This window comes from Meleagris gallopavo, chromosome 5 (assembly GCF_905368555.1).
Source record: "Meleagris gallopavo chromosome 5, MGAL_WU_HG_1.1, whole genome shotgun sequence".
Classification (NCBI taxonomy): Eukaryota; Metazoa; Chordata; class Aves; order Galliformes; family Phasianidae; genus Meleagris; species Meleagris gallopavo.
The window spans coordinates 24,486,324-24,509,375 of NC_139408.1; the positions used below are offsets into that span (position 1 = coordinate 24,486,324).

General features: G+C 47.7%; 1 protein-coding gene across 3 annotated transcripts in view; it reads left to right on the plus strand.

Annotated features, from left to right (window-relative positions):
* Positions 1–610: 610 nt before the first annotated feature.
* TYRO3 (TYRO3 protein tyrosine kinase) overlaps positions 611–23,052 on the plus strand; it is a 39,709-nt gene continuing 17,267 nt past the window's right edge. The window contains exons 1-9 of one of the 3 annotated variants that reach the window (XM_085224805.1): positions 611–921; positions 3,720–3,903; positions 6,128–6,228; positions 10,165–10,335; positions 12,986–13,072; positions 17,127–17,242; positions 19,719–19,896; positions 20,350–20,492; positions 21,720–21,864. In XM_085224805.1, coding sequence (XP_085080931.1) covers positions 834–921; positions 3,720–3,903; positions 6,128–6,228; positions 10,165–10,335; positions 12,986–13,072; positions 17,127–17,242; positions 19,719–19,896; positions 20,350–20,492; positions 21,720–21,864 — 1,213 coding nt within the window. In that variant the 5' untranslated portion in view covers positions 611–833. Of the gene's footprint in view, positions 922–3,699; positions 3,904–6,127; positions 6,229–10,164; positions 10,336–12,985; positions 13,073–17,126; positions 17,243–19,718; positions 19,897–20,349; positions 20,493–21,719; positions 21,865–23,052 lie in introns of all 3 variants that reach the window. The other 2 variants (XM_085224804.1, XM_085224803.1) reach the window with 2 other exon arrangements.

A 23,052-nucleotide genomic window follows, 5' to 3' on the forward strand; every position in this document is an offset into this window, starting at 1 on the left:
CTGAATGCTGCACAGTAATGACTGTGCTTCTTATGGCATCTTTCAACCGGGATTCTCACCATAATCCCCGTGAAAAGACAGTGCCAGATTTTGTCAGTGACTTTCCCCACACTTTGCGGGTCACTTTGTGAGAGCAGAGATCTCTTCAGCCCTCCTCTTGCTCTCGCAGCAGCAGAAAGGAGGCTGAGGCTGCACATCCCTGCAAGGACGGAGGGAGCATGGCTGGTGAGGTCTGCGGACCGCACCAGAGCCTTGGCTGAGGGGGGCTGAACCCCCATCATCCCCTCTGCCCGTCGGGGGCGGCTCCCGAGCCACGCTGCCCTCCGCTCCCACACGGAGGCCCCGAGGGAAGCGGCGTCCTCTCCCCGATGCCCCTTGCGTGCCAGCCCTTCGGTGGTGCTGCGGGAACGACCTCGCCCCGGCCCCCATAGCCCCCCGCGGCTCTGCCCGCCTCGAGCCGGGCGGGAGAGGCCGGTGGCGGCGGTGGGGCGGTGATTTTCCGCTCCGGGGGCCGCTCATGCATATTCATGCCGTGATGTCAGAGGGGGAGCACGGCGCGCGATGACCGCCCGAAAGCGCCATTTCCTGGCGGAGAAGGCGGTGGCGGAGGGCCGGGCCCGGCCCCGGGGGAGGAGCCGCGCGGCCGCGCGCCGATAGGGGGAGAGCGCCCGGCACTGAGCGCCCGGCGGCGGTACCGTACCGCGCCGCGCTGCGCAGCACCCGATGCGCCGCTGACCCGGCCGAAGCAGCCGCGGAACTTGGAGCGTTCTCGCAGCGTCAGAGGGCGGCCCGGCGGAGCCGAGGAGCCGGAGGAGGATGGTGGTGCGGGAGCGATGGAGCTGAGGCAGAGCATGGCGCTGCCGCGGCTCTTCTTGCTGGGACTGTGGGCTGCGGCGCTCCGGGACGGCGCCGTGGCGGCAGGTGAGGCGCTGACAGCCCGGCGGGGACTCGGGGCCGACGCCGCCACAGGTGGCCGGGGTTCGGCGTGCCCACGGGGCCGGGCTGCGGGGAGCGGGAGCCGCGCTTGGCGGCGGGGTCGGAAAGCCTCGGGGGCCGGCGGAGGCATCGCCCCGGCGCTTGCCTCGCTCGGGTCTCCCCAGAGGAAAGCCGGGCGCGAGGCGTTCCCGGGCGGCTTTTGCTGGTGTTTCTTCTGAACTGGTTTTCCGAAGTTTCACCTCCGGGGCCGCTCGGTGCCCGGCGGGCGGGAGGCGGCGGGACGCGGGAACGGCGGTGCCGCGGCGGGACGGAACGGGGCGGACGGCGGCCAGCCGCAGCGATGGGCACGGCGGGGCGCGGGAAGCTGCCTGCAACGCGCGCGGACAGCGGCCATCTCCCCCTCACTCCAGAAATAACTTCACCAGACCGTACTTCTTTTCCCAGCCATCAAAAGATTCATCTTTCTCAAGAGTTTGTTTTTTTAAAAGCCACCACAGGCAGATCCGCTGCATGTTTTGACAGCCAGTGTGTTTTTTTTGCTGTCAGTTCTGTCTGTTGGCGAGGAATGTGACATAATTTCATTTCAAGCAGCCCTGCACGCTGCAGCGGGAGCCGCTGGTGCAGATCGGCTCGGAGGAGCCCCGCTGGGTGAGGTTGTTCCCTGTGCTGCCCGAGTGCTGTCAGATGGGAAGGTGTGAGTGGGAGAGTAGAAGGAGGAAAGGGAGGCATTAAAACCCACTTTGATCGCTTCTATGCTCCCTCCCGATACCTGCAGGAAGGGTGCTGCAGATTAGGCTGCATTTTGTCAGAAACCTGTGAATTTACCAGAAGACCCTGACCTGTATTTCCTCATTTCAGTCGATCCTGACAGAGGGTTCATTATACTTAGACGACATGGAGAATTACAGCTTGGGCTGAATGCTCACACTGTATATTTAATTCCTCCAGCATTACTTAGTGTGGGAACCGAAACCATAAAGGGTCTCTAATGACACTTCATTGTTTAATTTTTGGCTAACTCTTCAGCAGAGCCAGCCTGGGGGGGCCAGGTAGTTTGCTTCTCCTTTGAGACACCTGAGGTGAGAGCGCTGGTCAGTGTCCATGTGCTCAGCCTCCTGCCCATGCTGGTTTGCTGTGCCACAGAGAGCTTTTGTGCAGCTTCCAGCTTTCCAGTTTTGCTCCAGCGCTGAGCAGTTGCAGGGAGGCTGCTTTCTGGCACGCATGGAGATATGCAATTTTGTTACAGATGAGTTAAGTAATGTGAGATTAGATCATCCTCACCCAAGGTGATTAAATCCTTAGCCCTGCAAACCAGTTACAGAGCCTAACCTAAAGCTAGCTTACCAGCTTTGCTGTGCTTTTTGTCGATTTGCTGAATTAACAGCAGCAGGTAGGCAAAAACACAGAGTGCTGGCAGCAGCTGTTAGCAGCTGGTGGGACTCCATGGGAGAACATCCTGCTGCCAGCATTCAGGGCTGCTTGGGGTACTGGGCTGCACAGTTTCCTTGCTTCGGCAGGAGGTGTGGAGCTGGGGTGGAGTGGCACGCAGTGCACCTCTGTGTTTGGTCACCTTTGGATATGATGGAGTTGTAGAGCAGCGGGGCTGTCGGCTCAGCAGTGCTCTGTAGGGCAGCGAGGCGTCCTGCAAGCAGCTGACAGCCAGTGCCTGTAATGTGTGGTGATACATGGCTGCACTAGAGCAGGGGAGTGGTGGGGTGGTGTTGTTGGGGTTTGTTTTTGTTGTTTTTTCCTGAAGGATGCGGAAGCTGCTCTCAGGACATAATACTGAGTTGGGCTAGACCTGTTCTGGTCTGTCGGTCATATGCCACTGCATAGGAAATGGCCACTCTCCCTAACAAAACCAGCTTCACGTTTATTTTCCACATTCCACCTTTCCCACGGTCTCCTTTGATCCTCTGGTTCCTCTTTTATTTGCCGTCTTTCTTAAACGTGCTCCTCCAGCTGGCTTCCGTGCTCTCTCATGGTAACACATTCCATAGATGCACTCTGCTCGAGGGAAGCACTCCCCACCCACCCACCCACACACATTGCTCTGGGCCAGATGCCGATTGCTTCTGCTGCAGCGTGGCAGTGAGCAGCTCCACTGGCGCTGGTCCTGCTGCTTTAGGGTTGCAGCTCCATGACCTGAGCACAGCACAGTCCTTTGGCTGGGCCCAGAGACTAGGGAAGCTGCTGGGGCACACGTCGCCTGTATCGAGTGGCAAATCCCTGCTCAGCAGTGAGGTGTGCTGCAAAACAGGCTTTGCTTTCACAGGTCTTGTAAGTGGCAGGGAGGCTTCCTGTAACACGGAGGAACTGTGTACGCTGAATAACATGGCGTAATTGAGTCTTTCTTGTGTCCCAGCTCTTTTCAAATGTGTACAATGGAGCAAACAGGATGCTTCCTTAGCAGCACAGGAGCTCTGTAGCTAAAATGAAAGCCAGAGGAGAAAGAGGGAGTGTGGTACTGCAATGAGAACATGCTCAATGTAGCTGGACCACAGGCATGGCTAAACTTTGGCCCTTTGGGCTGGTTCTGCCCAGTAGCATTACCTGGTGCTGAGCAAGCAGAGCTGGGAGCAGCCCCACATGCAGACTGAGCACCACCTCTATCCGCTATAGCAATCTTGGTGCCTTTGGCTGTTGCCAAGCAGAGGCAAGACTGGTGCTCTATTTGCAGAGCATTCTGGTAGGGTACGTAATTAGCGCCAACCTGGAGTAATTTGCTGTACTCCAACCCCCCTTTTTTCTGGGGGTGGGGAGGAGTAGTATTTTTCTTTTAGGTATGAAGTTTACAGGATCTCCAATCAAATTAAAGGTGTCCCAGGGTCAACCCGTCAAACTAAATTGCAGCCTGGAGGGAATGGAAGATCCCGAGATGTTGTGGATCAAGGACGGAGCAGTGGTGCAAAGCGTAGACCAGGTGTACATTCCAGTAGATGAAGATCACTGGATCGGCTTCCTCAGGTACACCAGATGCGGAGAATGAGGAATATCACGGAAACTGTTGGAGTGTTCTGCTGTCAGCTATAGCTGTGTGACTGCAGTGACCTCGGTAGGCAGGGTCCTTCGGTCTGCAGTTCAGTGTATGGCAAAAGCATAACTGAGAGCAGAACTGAAGCCACTGAGGGCTGAGACGATGCACTGGAACCCTACTGGTTTCCTGACTGTTGTGCTTACAGGGGCTTTGCTAACACATGTACTGCTCGAGACATGACTTTGAGGTGAAAGGCTCTTGCCTTGTTTTTTCATCTTGCTCTGCTGTGCAGCTGGAAGACTAATGCCTGACTTGCAGGTTCTCTCTCTTGTACTATTTTCTTTCTCTCTCTCGAGCTGTCAGTCTGCCTGAGGGATGATCCTTGCTCATTGAAAGGGAGATTCCCAGGACTCCATCTGCTTTCTCTCTTTGAGGAAGGGTGTTTGGCATCTGAACCTTCCCCAAGTTATTTTGCAGAGATTTTTCTAATATGTTTACTCCACACGAGTACTCCATAGGCCTGCCCTGCTCAGAGGCTCAAGAACTACCTTCTGCAGAGCAGCTTTCTGCGAGCTTAATGCAGCAGAAGGTGGGTGTTGGTGAGTTCTGGAAGTGAGTTAAACAGGATCCAAGCCTCTCCTCTGGCTCTTTTTTTGTACATAAAGGGAGTTTGTACAAGCAAGCATACCATGACTCTGAGGGCTCAAAACTGTTAACTGCATTTCTGTGGCTCAGAATAAATCTTCTGAGCTGAGCCTTCTTTTAGGTCTTCTTTTAGTCCTTTTAGGACTCTTGGTGTGGTATTGCATGGAGTCTCCAGTTCCAGCCACTAAAAATTTTGTGACTTACCTGTAATAAATGTTCTGATAGGAAAAAAAACCTCTATGCCTCGTGAAACTGTTGCATAACGTTATGTTATGGAAACAGTTTGTCTTGAATCTATACCATTTACTTCCTCCCGTTCTGCTTTGCCTCTGTCAATCTGATCTCTTCTCACATCTTGCTTTTTTCCACTGCAGCCCCAGGACTAAGTTAGGGTGCTAAATCCAGATGTCTGTATGTTTCTCTCCTTTTTCTTTTCTGCTCCTGAACTGATCACTTCTCCCATGCACTGTGTGACTCTCTGCAATCGCTGTGTTTCAGAACATGTGGCTGGATGGGCAGGACTGCTGCTTCCAGGGGAAGGTACAACTCTGAAAATTAGGCTGTAATGGGACCACTGTGTGTATTTCACCAAACACTCTCCCTTTTCAGTCTTCTGTCCTGAGACATCTTTCCCTGTCCCCTAGAAGGACTGCTAATGTTAGGAAAGTGGGTCTCATATCTGCTGAGGATCCCTGCACGACAGTAGGCACATGGCTGCTCATCCCGATGAGGCAGTAGACGTTGCTATAATGATGGGCACACAGAGTCACACTGGTGCCTTTGGTAGCTGTAGTAGCTTTGGGACCAAATTCTGCTTTACTCACTACGCTATCTCCATGTTAGAAGCAGCTGAGATGCTGAACATATCCAGTGGTGGATGGAGGAGCAGAATTTCTCCTATGAACTTCTCAGTCGCCACAAGTGCTTTCCCCTGTTTAGGTGCATCCTTTCAGAAGGAGAGTTGATGCTGAGCAAGGAACAGTGTAGAAAGGTTTGTAGGGTGAGGTCAGGGTGTGGAGTAAGCCAGTGTAACCTCTTCGAAGCATAAACTGAGAGCTGCAAGTTGTTTTGCAGTGTGAAATGCTTTAAAATAAGAATAACACTGAGCACAGTGAAGTGACCTATTTATTCCCACAGGAAGCTGTCCAGGCACCTAAGTGAGGAAGAACAGTTGGGCTCGTTGGAGGCGTGTGATTTGGAGTTTCCCACTAGTTCAGGCACTGTGGGCTGAGCTGTCGCTCTCAATGAGTAGATAGTCACGACTCAGGATCAAGGAGAGGACCGACCCCTTACAATTCTCTAAGGACACAAATTACAGGTTTTCTGCAAGGATATTTCAGGGAGAGGGTGTCTGCTCTACTGAGGATCCTTCCATCCATTCTAGGCAGGAGCCTCCTTTCTCCACTGGTTTCCATGTGCTTTGTGCTGGCTATTGCCCTCCTCCCCAGAGCTGGCTGCATTTCTGTGGCTGCTGTCTGTGCATCTAGTTTGCCAAATTCTAAAGGGTCCTTTGGGGCAAAACATGCTTTATCCACATAAAATATCGATATGGCTTTTGACTTTTTTCAGCCTGAAATCCGTCGAGAGGACAGATTCTGGGAAGTACTGGTGCCAGGTTGAGAACGGGGGGAAGAAGGAAGAATCACAACAAGTGTGGCTCATAGTGGAAGGTAAGGAGGAGTAGTAGTGCTGGTTTCCTTTCAGATTGACCCATCAATATACTTCAGGTGGAAGCGATGAGAGTGGGTTGCTCCAGTGACAGGCTTCTTTGTTCTGAACCATTGCTGATAACTGCAGTGCGGTTGCTCCACAGCAGGACTAAGAAATGATAAGGTAGTAGCTTTGGGGAAAGGATCTGTCAGTTTATTAGCCTTCTGATTTTATTTTGGCACATTTCCTTCCAGTCCCTCAGTCCACTGTTGCTTTGGTCTTCAAGTAGTTTGTAGAATAAGCTGAAAGGGATCTATGGGGATCATCTGCTCCAGCCTTCTTCTCAAAGCAGGGCTTCAGCTGGTTCTGTGTCGGCCAAACAAATCTTTGAGGGCACAGTACAGCTTTAACCCAGTTCTGAGAGCTTCAGGTGAAGCACTGTACATTCAGCGCTTCATAGATACACCTTGATGTGGCACCGTTTGCCGAGTCTTATCTGACAAAATATAACTTGTGGGTAGTTGTCCAAAAGTTACCTGAAGCAGAGTGGTTTGGCGGCTTCTTATTGCCTGTATTTCATTTCTCTTAAGCCTTGTTAGGTCCTTGGAAACTGGTAGTAATAGGATGGTGCAATATTTGGTGAGGCAGTTGATGGGAACAATGTATTTGCATAGAGAACTGGATTCTTGGGTGTAATTAGTAACATTTTGGGCCAGCGGTTAATCAGTGCTTTTAAAGAGGGGGCATAGGTTGGGTGCCACCAAAGATGGTGTCTTTTGGGTGGCATTTTACAGTAAAGGTCTCGCTCATTTAGAGCTGTGGAGACATTTGTAGCAGTTCTCATGAGAAGAGTAGTGTTGTCCTGCAGTTGTCTACACGAGTTCCAGGGGTTTGTCCATCTAAAATTTTAGGCACAGCTCCATCTGAGAAACATTATTAATAGCTTAAAATTTGCTTTTGTATGGGGTTTCTATTTCTCTTCCAATTGCCATGGCCCACTTCAGAGGTGGCTGCATTTGCATGGTGGGTGCATTAGGAGTGATTGGGTAGCTCAGCGTGCTGAGCAGTCTGAAAAACAAAGGAGCCCTTCTGGATAATACAGACAGAAAAGAACAAAGTCACAAAAACCAGCTGCAGCTAGAGAAGGGGGAGTGCTGCAAATGAAGGCCAAAGCTTACAGCAGAAGCATGAGCTAAAAATGCATCTAGTCATTTTTATGAGAAAAGCAAGTATGACAGAAACTAGTTAAACTTGAACGGAGTGTGTAGTCATGTGAACTGGAAGGTAGTGGAAAAAGATAAAAAATTAACAAGAAGTGATAAAGGGTGGATTTAAATATAATAAACTGAAACTAGTTGCTGGTAGCGTAAGAAAATGCTAGGGAATGCAAATGCCTGTCAGTCCCACCTTCACTGTTATCTCTGAATGTATTTCTTCCTTGGGCATACCAGCTTTATCTAGAAGTGATTTGCTGTTTTAATAGTGACTGAGAGGGAATCTTTTCTGGTCACATACACAGCCCTCTGTAGGCGTTGATGCCCTTCACTATGCTGTACAGTGCAAGCGTATACTGTTGGGGATCTAACTTACAGTGAGCTATGTAATATCTGTGGGTGGAGGTTCAGTTAGTCTTTATCAGACAGAAGTTGGTATTTGAACTGTGTCTATAATACAATGCAAATGTTTGATTGTATGAAACACTCCTCAGAATTTACAAAAACAAAATGACTGAGAATGTTTCTGGTGTAGAAACTAGATTCTGGCTTTACTAAGAAGGTGATAGTGTTTGATGCCTGAAGAGGTGATCCAAGAGGCATGCTGCACAGTGCGACCATCTGAAAATAAGGATTATCTTTCTTACAGAACTTTCCCTCTGAAATTACACCCCTGACCATGGGGCTGTCCCTGGGGCTGCTGACCCCCATTATGCCTATGGAGTCAGCACCCCAGCCTGACCCACACAGACAAATTCACCTTAATACTGTCTAAAATCTGAGCTGTAGAAGATTATCCCTGTAGGGTGGATGCTGGAATAAAGAATACACAGGCTCATTTTCTGATTTTGCCAGTGCTTTCCTGGCTGTTGGCTGCTAGCTGCCTCCATGGTGCGTCTGTGAGATGTGGGTGCTGGCACTCACCTCCCGCTGGGAACTGGGAGGCTCAACATGCCGCAGACAGCGAGGTGTCCAGGTAATGTATTTACAGGGGCAGTGCAAGTTCCTGAGCCAGATGAGTCAGCTGCACTCCCTGAACTATGAGAGTTTTTAATTGTGGTCGTGGCTGATCTGGTTAGTTGCTACCAAAGTGAGAAAACCTGCTGAGCGGGACAGGATCCTCCCAAAAGGTTACCTTGGGTGCCATGGCAAAGGAACAAGCAGGCAGGGATCCAGCTCACAGGTAGAAGGGACACCAGTATTTTCCCCTCTGGCCTCTCTCAGAAAAGGAGGACAAAGCAGGCAGAGGTTTCACAGGTGGTATCTGAAAAGTTCGTTCTCTTCTATTCTTTATGTATAAACAAGTAAAACATGTAAGCACAAATGAGCGATGAATCGTGGCAATGGCTATACACGTCCTGAGCACTGGTCTTTGTGTAGATTGGCACTGTCATTCCTGAGGTGACCTATTTTTAGACCTATTTAAGATGATTCATTTACATCACTTGGAAGGAACGAGTGGCAAGGAAGAGAGGAAGACACGGAGAAACTGCCACATGAAGGACACAAATGGTGACCAGGCTGTCAGTAAAAGATGGAGGACTCCGCTTTTAGTTGTAGAGCAGAGGGAATGTCAAGTGTTAGGCTCCTAAATCTATCTCAGCACTTACTAATTGCTTGCTTTTGGATGTGCTCAGCATCTGCTGTGCCAGCTGGAGCCATGCGGACCTGTCACCTCTGACTGAGGGCAGGCAGTGTGACCTAAGCATGTGAGGGACCAGTATCATTCATTACTCTTTCTGTTAGCAGTTTCCCAAACACTTTCTCTGTCTGGGGGTACCTCATTTCTCATTTCAGTGTAGACACTGTCATTAGCTGCTGTGCTTGAGTTTAAATGGCGCTCAGCACTTCTCTGGGCCTTCAGCTCCTCCACCGGTCACCAGAAGTGGGTGTCACTTGTTACTTAGTACTGGTAGCTGCTGAAACTGCATGACCGGTTTGAAACACTAAAACCACCAGAGGCTTGGCACTGCCTGTAAGAGGAAGCACATTTCTGAATGCACTGCATTGCACTCAGCTATTACCAGTTGAGAGAAGTCCTGAGGTAGCCTCGCTGCAGCTCCCTAAGGGAGCTGATCCAAGGCCTGTTGCACCAAGCTGGAAACAGATACTTACTGAGCTAGTTATGTTTATGTTAGCTCTGCAACAAATCATTCCTAATTTCAGGGCAGCATGATTCTCTCAGTGTTGAGCATGCTGGTCAGCCCCTCCATTCAATTTGGCTGTGCAGAATGATGTGAGTAATCCCTGCATCTCATCAGAGGAGTTCTTTCCTCATTCACATGTTACAGCCACTATTTCAGTGTGTTTGGAAAGTTCCGTTTTTAATGTGTGGCAAGAAGTATCTGCAGCTGGGTTGAAAGTCTTAAAAATGGTGTCAGGCATGGCTATGGATATGGACTGTTGCTTCTTAGAGCTCCAATATCTCCAACTGAAAAAATTAGCAAATAGTACTGTTAAAAGCTACTTTATAGGGAAGTTTAGAAGGAGGCTTGGTGAAAGAGAGGTTTTCAAAGGCATTTTGGGGAGGAAGCATTCTTTTCTCACCGACTTATAGTAGGAATAAATGGCCATTCACATCCTGAGGTGTTCTAGCGTATCTTGTGAAGGGCTTGGGCAGGGTCAGATTAGGCACAGGGGCAGGGTAGATGGATGTCCAGTGTTGGGCACTGGTATTAGTGGTAAAAAACAGAGTTGGAAGAAGCCTCTCAAGTTGCTATCACTTGTCTGTTGCTTTTCTAGGTGTGCCCTACTTTACTGTGGAACCTGAGGATGTGTCCGTGTCCCCTAATGCCCCATTTCATATGGCCTGTGCTGCTGTTGGTCCCCCTGAACCAGTGACAATTGTCTGGTGGATGGGAGACTCTAGAGTGGGGCTTCCAGACATCTCCCCCTCCATCTTAAACGTGTCAGGTAAGGCTGCTGCCAGTACAGAGGGTCACTGAGCATCAAAAGTGTGGAAAGAGAGAGGAGAGCTCTCTTCCATATATGCCTAAGTGACACAGAGTCGCCAAACAGTTTGGGAATGTTCTTTGACTGCATACGAGGGTTGAGAGATCGTGAACACAACATATGAAGCCAGATCATCTTGGAGGATGATGGCTGTATTTTCTGCTGGTGCACAGACTCCTCAGAGCTTGGGTGGAGCTGGCACTGTGATGAAGATGCTACTGGAGACGTGATGCATTGGGTGCCTCTTCTGTTGTTCCACTTACGCTGAGTGTGTTGATGGCTTTATTAAATGACTCTGTTGGTGACGTTTGGCTTAGAAACCTAAAAGCATTCACATGTAGCAGACACCACCTCCTCTTTCCACATATAGCCATGTCATGCACTGCTTTCTCCTCTCCCCCTCACTCTAGTCTTGCACCTATGCTGGTTATTGTTGTCATTAAAACCTGACCTCCTCATGTAGTTTGGCACTTTTAGGCTGTTTGTATTGGTGCTGATATGGGCTGGTTGACAATCTCAGAGACCAGGGTTTGCTCCAGAGCTGGTGGTAGTGTGTGGTGGAAACACTGCCTTCCCACCAGGAGCCAGTAGTATTTTGGGCTCTTCTTAGCCTGCTTTCAGGATAGGGCGGTGCATAACTACCAGTAGCTATTCTTGTCATTAACCTCCTACAGGTAACTTAATTCTAGTTACTTGTCCAACAGCTTTGTGATGCGTCTCTGTGCTGCTATTATTGTTGGCAACCCCGAGCCAAGCTTGAACTAACTAGGTTTTATGTTTCAGATTCATCTCTGGGGCCTCTTCCGTGGTGTTAATACAGTTAATACCAAGGGGGATTTTGTTTGTATAAATCTCTGTCCATCCTTCAAGCTATCCAATCCAATTAAGCATTCCCTTTAAACCTAATTTGTATGTAAATCAGAACTTGGTTTGTGATTTGCGATGGTTTTATCATCAGCTCCCTCTTGTAAGTAGTCACTGGATGCTGTTCCAAGTTGGAAATGAAAACTGCTTCCGTATGATATAATCTGCTGGTTGAAAAGAAAACTGAAAAGGCTGATAATTGAAAGGGGAAAAATGGTTAAAAAAAGTGTCCTTTCTTCTACTGACCTCATCTTTTGGTGCCTCACTAAACTTTTGACATTGCAGGGCAGTGGTGGAGCTGAAAGGCCAGGTGCTGGCATTTTATCTCTTTTATTTAATCAGAAGGAAAAAGGCAACATTGATAGCTTTCTCAGCTGGAAACTCACTTCTGAATTACTTAGAATTTTAACTGTATGGGACTAATTGGGATTTTCCTTGGGGGGGATCTTCTCTTCGCTGAGGCGTGTCAAAAGATGGTTGGTCATGCATTGTAAACTAATGAAAATGTCAAATGATGGAGAAAACAATGATTAAGTAGTGTCCTACTACTTAAGCAAATCTTTAAAAGATTTGTCAAGCAGTTTGTTAAAAGGCCTGTTGAGTTTGGGAAGGGGTGCTGGCAGTGGTGTTGGAGAGCAAAGAGGTATGGGTTTGTGGTGCTCTTCACATTTTCCTGTATTTGATCCTGTCTTTGGGAAGTACCTTACATGTCAGGTGCTTCTCTGCTCTGCTGCGTGCTGGCAACCCTTTCCTCTGGCTGACCGGGGTGACTGAAAGGATCTAAAATGTATTGGTCTTTTATTTTGTGGCAGTCCCTCCTCTCTTCTACTATATCTTCTTTGCAATGCTGTCAGTCTCAGGCTCTTAGAAGATGTATCACAGGGCAAAAACAGATATTGTGCAAGCTGCACCATGTGGTTCTGAGAGACCTTTCCCCTCCTGAACTGCATGCCCGTAGTGTGCCAGCACTTAACCTTCCTCAGATAGAGCCCTAGAAAGCAGCTGAGGGCCAAACAGAGTGAAAAAAAAAAATGCTGGTTGGTCATGATTCTCTAGGCAGCTTTGCATATGTGTCCTAATCATGCTCGATTAACAATACCCATACACATCTTGGAGCAGTTGGATATCAGTATGATGCCATGCTCAGGCCCTGTGGAATGGATAGGTGCTCACAGAAGAGAGGGTGCATAGCCATCCCATTTATTGAGTCACCCCTGCAAAGTGCCTCCATACTGATGCAGCAGTGTTTTGCTTTCATTTCCTTAAATGTCTTCCAAAGTTGGATGCAAGGCGAGGGGCAGGTGGGCATCAGCTGGAAGCCCACACATCTGGCTGGAAGCCTGCCTGGTGGTGGCTGTTGTGGAGGAGCTCAGGTGTCAAGCTGAGAGCTAGAGTGCTGATGAGACACATGGTTCAGCATGGTCCTCGCTCCAAGAGAGCAGTGTGTGAGAAAGGGACATCTTCTGATCAAGTGCTGTGATCTGCTGTTCTGCCAGGTTCGTCCTTCTTTTGCACTGCTTTCTGAAGCTTCGAGGGAGGCTCTTCTATGCTGCCAGGCTCTCTCCATTAAAAAATGTGGTTATCACATTAATTACATTGAAATCCATGTGCTTTTGATTGGCACCCAGCTCAGCTCTCCAGCTGCTTTACAGCATGAACTAGATATCACACCATTGAAATTCTGCTGAAGGTTGGAGCTGGATTATATAGCTGTTTGTTTTCTTTCCTTTTCTTGGCTGATTTCCAGGTATTAATCAAAGCACAGTGTTCTCCTGCGAAGCTCACAACGTAAAGGGATTGTCTTCTTCTCGGACAGCCACGGTTCAGATTAAAGGTGAGAGGATGGGGGTGGGAGGCGGGTTTGCACTGTGGGGAGTGGAGGAAGGGCTCCTTAATGTGAGAGGCTGCCTCGGAGCTGCCGGCAAGCTGCTGGCTGCAGCTCTCAGAAGCCGAAAGGATGCTTTGTGCTCTGCTGGCAGATCCTACTTGCTGCCTGGGCCCTGTCCCAGGCTGTTGAAAATAAAGCACATCTGATTCAGGAATAGAAATGGGATGTCAAATAGCACTTTCTGCTTGAAAAGAAGGGGGTCAGAGCCATCAGCTTGTTTGTGAGAGATGTAGCTGGATATCATCTAAACCATCTCTGGAGAAACCTTTACTGCCTGGAGATAGATAGGTATTCTTAGTGCTAAAGAGGCCATTACTTCTGCTTGTTTCAGTTGGCATCGCATTAGATGCTGAAAAGAGACATGGAAGGCAATCACCAGTGGCCAATAAAGCCTACTCATCCACACTGATTTTATGGATCTTACTTTTATGTTCCTCACCCTTCAGAAACTAATTCAGAACAATTCCTAGCCCTTCCATGGGCAGCTGCCATTCAGAGCCCCCAGGCTGATGGCAAATCTCCTTGCATCCAAGTGGCTGAAACAGGAATAAGCGGAGCAGTCAGCTCTTCCCCTCCTCTTCATGTTGGGATGCTTCTGCATTTGAATTTTTTGTCACGCTTTAATGCATGTTCAATCACTTGATTATCAGTTCCAGGAGACATGTCACAAAAATCATTTGTTCCAAGAAACACTTATTGCTCAGCCTGTGTAACAGCAACCACTTATGTCTATATCAGATTCACAATTGTAGCAGAGAGTGTACATTGAGATATAGCTCAAAATCCAGCTGTAGATCTGCCATTCCTACAGTGTATTTTTCTTCAGGACAAACATTGTGGTTACTGCTATGCCAAGATTGCAGTGTGCTGCACTAGGAAGATTTACAACTTAATTTAAAAACCTTTGGAGTTGTTGCCTTAGAGGCTTGTCTACGCAGGGGAATTAGTTATTGTGGAATATATCTTCTATGGATATTTTTATCCTGGGATAGAGTTTAGTTCACAGAGCTATTAAGCTTTAAAAGTCGCCTAATGCCATAATTGGAGATAACATTTGGCATAAACAAGCATTTCTCTTTCTCTTTTTATCTCTCTCTTTTTTTTTTTTTTTTTTAAATGTTAACACATGTTTAACCATAGATAAGATGATGGGATAAAGCAAAAAAGTGCTCTAAATGCTTCAAGGTTAACCATAACATGATGAACCAACATCACTTATTTGTGATGGACTTACACCTTCATATACCTGTGTGCGCACTTCAGAGCTGAGTAAAGTGAGTTTCAGTGGTATGGCAGATGATATGCCAGAATGTGACATCTTCTGAAGAGGCAAAAAGAGGTTTTAAATGTCAATTCCAGATCTGTAGTTGTATAGTTCTAAATATAATGCCTCAAAGTTCTATCTAAAAGAGAAGTTATAAACCTAGGGAAGGGGTGATTGAGGTGCTTCTAAAGAGCAACAGTTGGAAGATCTGGAACAAACCCTGTCAAAATTCAAGCAGAGCTTCCTAACAAGAGCATCAGCAGGGAAAAGAACTGGCCCAGATAATGTTCATTTAGTCCTTGATTCTATAAACAAGTGGACTTGAAAGATACTACTCCTGGGAACAGTTGTCTGTACGTGTATGGTCAAGGCCTTCCTCTCTTGCACAGATCCGTCTGCTAATGAGGACTCTGAAATCTTTCTACAATTTATTAAACCATTTGTTTCTTCTGTGTTTCCAGTGGCAAATATTTTTGCTAGGGCATTGACAAACTGCTAACATTTCTTCCTCTTTGCTACTGTTGTTCATTATCTATTCTCGGTAGTGCCCACAATGTGCTCGTCTACTCCAAGCAGAAAATTACTGTTATTGTAGCCCACAGTCCACAGCAGTGCACAAAGCCCCATTGTTTCAGACACTCTGCAGGGGAAGTTAACTCACATAATCTTAACACTTAAGCTGCTGTTTCGCTGCCTTTGCTCTCATGTGTGCAGCTAAGACTTCTAGGGTCATATCATGCATTTCATGGTATGACCACAGCCTCTCCTTTTTGTTCAGCGTGTGATGGGGAAGTGCATCTGTACCTCATGGATGCTGTAGAATTAGGGGAAGGTAGCTGACCCTCTTCAGCTTCACAGTGTAGGTGTGTTTACAGCTCATTATTGACACTGCTAATATAGTTCATGTCTCCTTCAGGCCCACAGTCCAGGATTGAAAATAACACTGCGAACCCAAAAGCTATCATAGAATGATTAAGGTTGGAAGAGACCTCTAGGATCATTCAGTCCAACCATCAGCCCACCATGCCCACTAACCATGTCCCTTAGTGCCACATCCACACATTTCTTGAACACCTCCAGGGATGATGACTCCATCACCTCCCTAGGAAGCCCATTCTGGTGCCTTATTGCTTCTTCTGAGAAGAAATGTTTCCTAATATCCAACCTGAACCTCCCCTAGCACAGCTTAAGGCTGTTGCCTCATCCTATTGCTGTTATGTGGGGGGAAGGGCTGACTGCCACCTTGCTACAACCTCCTTTCACGCAGTTGTAGATAGTGATATGTTCTCCCCTGAGCCTCTGTATTTGCAAAAGAACTCAAGGGCAGTGTTTCAGTGATACCTAAGCAAGCAAAAAGACAGCCTTTTTTCTCCTTCTGAACCTGAATACCAAGATCAAAAGGGAAAGAAAGCAAGACACTGGGAAATCATAAGTTAACTCCCAGAGAATCCATTGCCCATCCCAGCCCTGTGCTCTGCCCTACAACACGTGTGCACGCACACACACGTGCGCTGTTCCATCCGGGTGGCAGCCCCCTCCCTCCTGGTCACAAGTTACAGGACAGCGAAGGCTTTATAGGGTTAATCTGTGGCACCATCTGTTCCCTGCCTCATCCTCTCCCCCAGATCTGCTGTCCTGTGTGGTGGCCCCATGGTGTTGCTGGTAGCAGAACGGTGAGATGAGGAGCTCTCTGCCAGAGCGGGGGTTACAGATGGAATACTCTTGCTTTGTGATTCTCCACTGCCTCTTTTCACTGAACGTAGCCCAGGAGAGGTGGAAAATATGGTCTTTAGGTTGAAGTTTGTCCTGAAGACCTTAGATTTTTGAAAAAGAACTTCTGAGAGTACAATCTGTTGAGATGCAATAGAAAAAAAAATTTCAGTGTGGCAACTTATGATTTTGAGAGGAACATAAGGTCAGGGAGAGATTGGTGTCTCTGAAACTGTTTGTTTTTCAGGAGTGAGGTGTCTAAATTAAAGCAGAGGCTCAGGAGTGAAAAAGAGTTGGGAGGAATGTGTCAGGAGGAGAGCCTGGAGGTCCTTGTGATGACGGAAGTATTTGGTCAGAGCGAGTGCAGAAGCGATGCTGCAGTGCTGCTCTGTGATGTAGGAAGCACAAACGCCTGATTAAATGCCTGTCTGGGAATCCTGATTTCTGTTTCTGGCTCTGCCATTAATTTGTAGTGTGGCATTAGCCACGTAATAGCACTCTGCCTCAGATTGCCTCTATAAAACAGAGAGTGCCTTAGAGTTTATTAACCCCAGAGCGGAAGGAGCAGGGTTCCACCCAGGCTGTTCCAGGTGCTGCTGCAGCCCAGCTTTGGGGAACGGGAGTATGGTTGTACAGTGCACCCCTCCAGCTGGTACTGGCAGAGCTGCTCTGGGGCTAGACTGAACTGGAAGAGGGATTTTAAAGCCCTGATTTCTTGACAGTACAGGCCTACAGACTGGGCTGGGTCACATTTTGCAGTGGAAGGGGCAGAGAAGGGGACTGAATAATGCAGGTGAGGGCATCACACTTGTGTGCTGCACTTGTAAAGAATGAATATGGATAGCTTGTTCAGTGTTGAGGTAATCGTTTCATTCACCACAGTCAGGAACACTCTAAAGATGTGATATTGTACCGTTTTTGTCTGCAATTTCATTGCATAATTTCTAGCCTCAAGGCTCTGTGCATTTCCATGTGAATACCTGCTCAAATCTGTAGATGCTGAAAAGTCTCTTTTTTCCTTTCCAGCCATGCCTCTGCAGCCCCTCAACGTGACTGTGAGCCAGGTCACCAGCAGCAATGCCAGTGTGGTATGGGTGCCAGGGTTTGATGGCCGTGCTCCCCTCCATTCTTGCACTCTTCAGGTACAAGTTGTCCCGTTGGCAGCTCTGGTTGTCCCCTCTATGACAACAGTACGTTCTGGGTTTTCTATGTGAAGAGTGAGACTCACCACAGCCACCTGCCTGAGGAGTTTGCAGGGCGTAGGGTGGTACAGGAGAAGTGGGGATGATGGTAGAAGGTGACAAGTTGGGCTTTTTTAGACAAAGTCAAGCATGTTTGCATGTTTTCATAGAATCATAGAGTGGTTTAGAGTAATTTTAAGCCCTGCCTCTAAATCTTATTTGGCTTTCTGCTGTTAAAGACCAGTTCTACCAAAGCATCAGGGGTGATGGTTTCCTTGAGCTCCAGCTTGTGCTCGGCATTCAAGATCTCTGAAAAACGGGATCCTGTCTTTAAATTCCTGGAAACAATGGTAGGAGTCCAACTTCAGGCAGAGTTAGTTTCCAGCATATGCACTTACTGTAAGATTAGATCAAACAGCAGCCAAGCGTCTAGGAGAAACAGCAGTTCTTGGAGCAAACAGCGCAGCTCCCTGTGGGCTCATCTGTGGGTGTGGATGGGGAGCCCCTTTGCATTCCCCACCTGATTACAGCACTAGTAGGAGCTGCAGGGGAATGTCTGTGGGATGTTGCCAACTATGCAGAGGAGGAAGGATTACAAGCACAAGGTATGCTGGAAGCAGCCTCGCTAATTTCCTTGCAGAGCTCTTTTATTTGGGAGGTGGGAAGGAAACCAGAGGTTTCATACTCTGATGTTTATTCCCTTTTGCAAGTAAAAGAAACCATCATCCTGATTTGGCTGCCTGGCAGAGGGAATGCCTGAATATAGCTGGCCCTGGTCTGTGTTTTTTGTTGCTGCTTCTGTTCTTGTTCAGAGCTGAAAATGGCTTTCTTCCTCCTGCACAAAGCCGAGTTGGAGCAGCCCATTCTCTCTAAGTTGCATGCTCATTGGCTTCAGCAATTCTAATCACTCTGAGGTTTGTTCCTCTTGCACTTTTGGCAGGGAGTGAGGGAACAAGGACATGAGGAAAAGAGGCCAAACATTGCGCCTCGGGTTCTGCCTGCTCAGCAGTCTGTCACCCTCCTCTGTGCCTTGCAAACTTTTCCTGTTCTGAGGACGAAGTTGCTGCATCTGGATCGGGGAGCAGGTTAACCTGCCTGGCAGTCATCTTGGCCAGCAGAAAGCTGCCTTTCCTCTCATGGGCTTTGACAGCAGGAATGCCACAGTTTTTCTTCCCTCCTGCTCCCAGGGCTCTGGTTTTGTGAGAGCCAGTGACCCACATTCCCATGTGAGAATGCGCAGGCTCCTGGCTCACAGTGAGGGAGCGATTGTCCTCTGCTGGAGCCATGCGGGAGGAGGAGGGGCACTCGGCCCTGTGCTCTGGCACTGCGGCCTAGCAGCGGGTGTCCCACAAGCCCCCTGCTAGGGTGGGCAGATCGCTTCCGCCAGGGATGGGGCAGGAAGTCACCGTGTTCATGCACTGTTAGCGGGGAATAAAGGGGGCAGGTGTGAGACCCCTGCTCTTCAGAGTAATGGACAGAGATGCACCATCAGCATGAGGGGTTTTGCACAAAGGTCTGATTGTTTTTTCCCTGCTTTGGAGGACACTGATAATGACAACAATATGCTTTTTTATTAAGGAAAATTGAGAACCTTCTTTTTCTCAGACAGATAAATCAGTGGGCCAAAAGTTCATGTGGGAATGAGCAGGGATGAAGATTGCTATAGTCTTAAAGAATGCAGAGTCCCACAGGCGTCTCACTTTTGTCATACAGCTTGCCTTTACTCCTAGCTCTGCTACTTCGTATGCGCTTGAGAAGAGGGAAGCTGAGCCTGGGCGCTAGGCAGAGATCTCTGCTATTGTCAGTACAAAGCAAGTGGGAACATTGAAGCTGCCTGTGCATTAAAAGCACGCAGTGCTGTCAGATTGGAATTAAAATCCCTGTTGCGTAGGAGTTGAGATCTTGAGGGAGAAGGCGGGGAAGAGGAGAGTTGCAGGAGTGATAAAAAGTTTATTTTCAATTTGGTTTGAAACAGTTCAGCTGAATCAAGCCATTGGTGTCTGCCAAGCCTCTAATCTGCTGCCAGACAGAAAGACCGTGTGCTTCTGAAAAAGAAGCTGAGTTAGGGGTGGTGTGAGGCTACAGGGAATGGGAAGTTGATCTGACCGTGCTCATTGCCCAAACTTAGACAAGCCTCAAAAGCAAGTAGCACTCCAAGCAACAGGCACACTCCATTTTCTTTAGGGGAAATGATAATCAAGTGTAGAATTTTTAACATAGGTAAGGACGTGTTTTTAAGTATGTAGAACCAAATTTTCAACTGGTGGAAAGTCACTGTGTTGCCAAAGACAAGGGTGTGATGTCATTTAAGCAAATAAAGCATTGCTCATGGTTCTTATTTGACAACTCCCTTTCCACACAGCTGATACCTTATCTATACCCCTATGGACCTGTTTTTCACATAGTAAAACACTGCTCTGTTTCATGCTTGGCACAGGTTGCTGAGTCCCCAGATGGCCAGGAGGTCTCCACCGAAGTTGCCCCAGTGCCCCCCTTTGCCTACAGTGTGCAGGGCCTGAAGCACTCCACCAACTACAGCGTTCGCGTGCAGTGCAGCAATGAGATGGGCAGCTCCCCTTTCACAGAGAGGGTTTACTTCCAGACACTGGAGCTTGGTAAGCAAATAGCAGTGAGTTTGCAAGGTGGTTCTAAAGCTGAAAAAGAGACGGGAATAAAATTCTTTGGACTTCTTTCTTGTTCCTAAGCACAAGAGAGGTTATGCTGTCAGATTGCTTGTCTGCTCTGAGGATCTCCTAATAAAATGTTAGTACATAATCCAATGTGGGTAACAGCTGTGATGCATGAGAAACAAACTGATCCTGCCACAGTGCTCCTGCATGCTCCCTGAGGTCCTCAGGTTTCAGAGAAAAGCAAGAGACATTGACTGATCTTATCTTCTCTACTTGAAACCAACACAGTGGTTGGTGGCTTGCAGGATTGGTTTCTCCCCTCACGTTCCCTTCTGGCTGATGTCAGGGAAGGGGGTCAGTCTGTCTTTTCAGTGACTTTCAGTGTGGGTAGAGCCTGATTTTCCTGCTCAGTGATTGTATTCTGTCTTCTGCCTTCAGCTCCAAGCAGCACCCCACAAAATATCCATGTGATCCAAAGGGATCCTGGTTTGGTTTTGGAGTGGGAAGGCGTGGCTCCAGATGTGCTGAAAGAGAATGTCCTGGGATACAGGTTGGAGTGGATTCAGGATAACGTAACTCAGGTAACAGATCCCGGGGGAGCTGAGTCATTGTGAACAGAGTTGGAGAACAGTCAGATTACATTTCTGGGCATGAGGGTCCCTCATCTTTTACCTAGATGAGGGGTTAGATTGCTGACATTGCTCTTGTGTAAATGGATCCGTTCTGATTTGCAGCAAATGATGATACTGCCTCAGCATTTGGACCCAGTTAATGTGAAATTCCTTTGTGTGAACGCTCACGTGTAGATAGACCAGTTCCCTGATGTTCCTTGTGCAACAAGGACAACAGAGAGGGATTTGGTTTATCTCTATCCCTTTCCAGTTCTGTCCCAAAAGCAGCTCAGAGTGCAGGATCTCTTTCCTGTGGCAGAACTGGGTTTTCAGATCCTAGCAGCAGGGTGTACTTAACAAGTGGACGAGTTACATAGTAAATGACAAAAAGAAGGTTGCAGATTAATTTACAGTATGTGGGGAGTTGAAAGGACCCTGTCAGGGTAGAAGGCCTTTCATCTGATTTTCAGTGTTGACCTTCCTCAGGTATCTGCCTTTGAAGTTCACAGCATTTCTTATGGTTTCTCACTCCTTAATATACATTTCACCAGCACCTATTAATGATGAACAAGCCTGTAATAACAGGCAGCTGGAGAGACTTATTTCCTTTCTTTCATGACCCATTTTGTACTAGGCCAGCATCACTGACTTTCTGAATGATAATGTTCCCATTGAGTTTACATTGTGTCAGTAGTGGAAACTTCATGTGGCTTTGCTGCAAATGATGTGTAATAAGGTCCCCAAAATTGCTGCAGATATGTTGGTTTCATCTTCCTAAGTGGAAACTAGCCATGAAATTCAGAAGCAATTTGAGATTTGGCCAGTAAGTTAAAGCAGACAAGATTCCTTCTTTGGATTAACATTGTCAGATACCTTGCAGTGTGTTGGTGCATCTTTGTGTCTAAAACAGATGAAGCAATTAATGAGAAAAAAAAAATTATATGGGAACTTTCATAGAAGGATCTCCAAGAAGTAAATCATTAAACTTTCTGTCTTCCCTACACCCTGGGAAGCTGTTAGTGATTTTTGAGAAGAGAAACCCAAGGTGGCATCCCTAATTAGTGGTGAATCTGAGACTAGAGCAGGAGTCACAGTTCCTTGCCCTTGTAGCACCAAGGAAGTATGCAGTAATGGTTTGGTTTAGACATTTTAGCTCTCCTTTCAGGCATCTTACAGCTTGTTGCCGTTTGCTCTCAGGGGGAGATGATTGTGCAGGAAACAAAAGCAAATCTCACAACGTGGAACCCTCTCAAAGACCTAATCATCAGGGTGTGTGTGCTGAACTCTGCTGGGTGCGGGCCATGGAGTGACCTCTTCCTGCTGGAAGCCCAGGAGGTCATGGGTGAGTGTCCACTGCCATTCTTTCACATGGGGGAGAATAGTCAGCATTAGAAAGTGTTTAGAGCTTTGAAATCTTTCATTCAGGTTTGCATTTAGCAGAGTAAATATGAGAGAACTTCTCTAATATAGGTTCTTATAGATTTATTTTAAGGCCATTCCTGACTTGTTAAAGGTGAACCTGATTTAAAGCATATCTGCATCGTTTTTTGTGATGACTTTTCTGAACGCGTTTATATGAAGGCAGCATGGCACACTCCATGGAGAGGCTGAGCTACTGGTAGGAGGGGAAAGTTGTGGAACAGCAGCTGGGCTGGACAGATTGGACTCTGTGGAACAGTGTGCTGGGGGCAAAGAACATGTGTGCACAGAGGATATTCCTAGAGGTAAAGGGCAGGTTGGATCATCAGTGCTGGTTTGCTTGCCACTTGCATTTCACAGTAAATGGGAAATAGAAGCTGGAGTATGGATAAGGTCTGAGTTGTGTTTGAGGAGATGGACTTTGTCCTGCAACAGGATCTGGAAACAGAACAAGACCAAAATCTGTAATCTATGGTGTTTGACACACTTCTGCTCCTTTCTTCCTAAGCCACGTGTCTCTTTTGGTCAATCACATGAACATGGATCCTTCTGGGCTTAGAAATGGCAGGGAAGCCTGGAGGGGGCCTACTGGAGCTGGGGAAACAGAACAAAGAAGCAAGGGAGAACTGCAGCCCTACCTGCAGCAGTGTACTGATGCTGGCTTTGACATGCAAGTATCTCAGAAAGACCTTTGCAGCCCAGTTCCTGTGATGAAGGCTGTTCTGATGGTTTATGTGAGTACACTCACTGTAGAATCAAAGGCCTCAAATTATTTAAAGAAGAACTCATAGGCTTAGGTTGAAAGAGACATTAAAGATCATCCACTTCCAAACCCCTGCTATAGCAGAATTGCCACCCACTATATCAGGCAACAGATCAGGCTCCATCCAACGTCATCTTGGACACCACCACAGATGGGGCATCCACAAACTCTCTGAGCAGCCTATGCCAGTGCCTCAACACCTGAGTAAAAATTTTCCTCCTAGCATCTAATCTAAATCTTCCCTCTCAGTTTAAAGTCATTCCCTCTTGTCCTGTCACTATCAGACTGTGTAAAACATCGGTCCGCCTCCTGCTTGTAAGCTCTCTTCAAGCACTGGAAGGTCTCAGT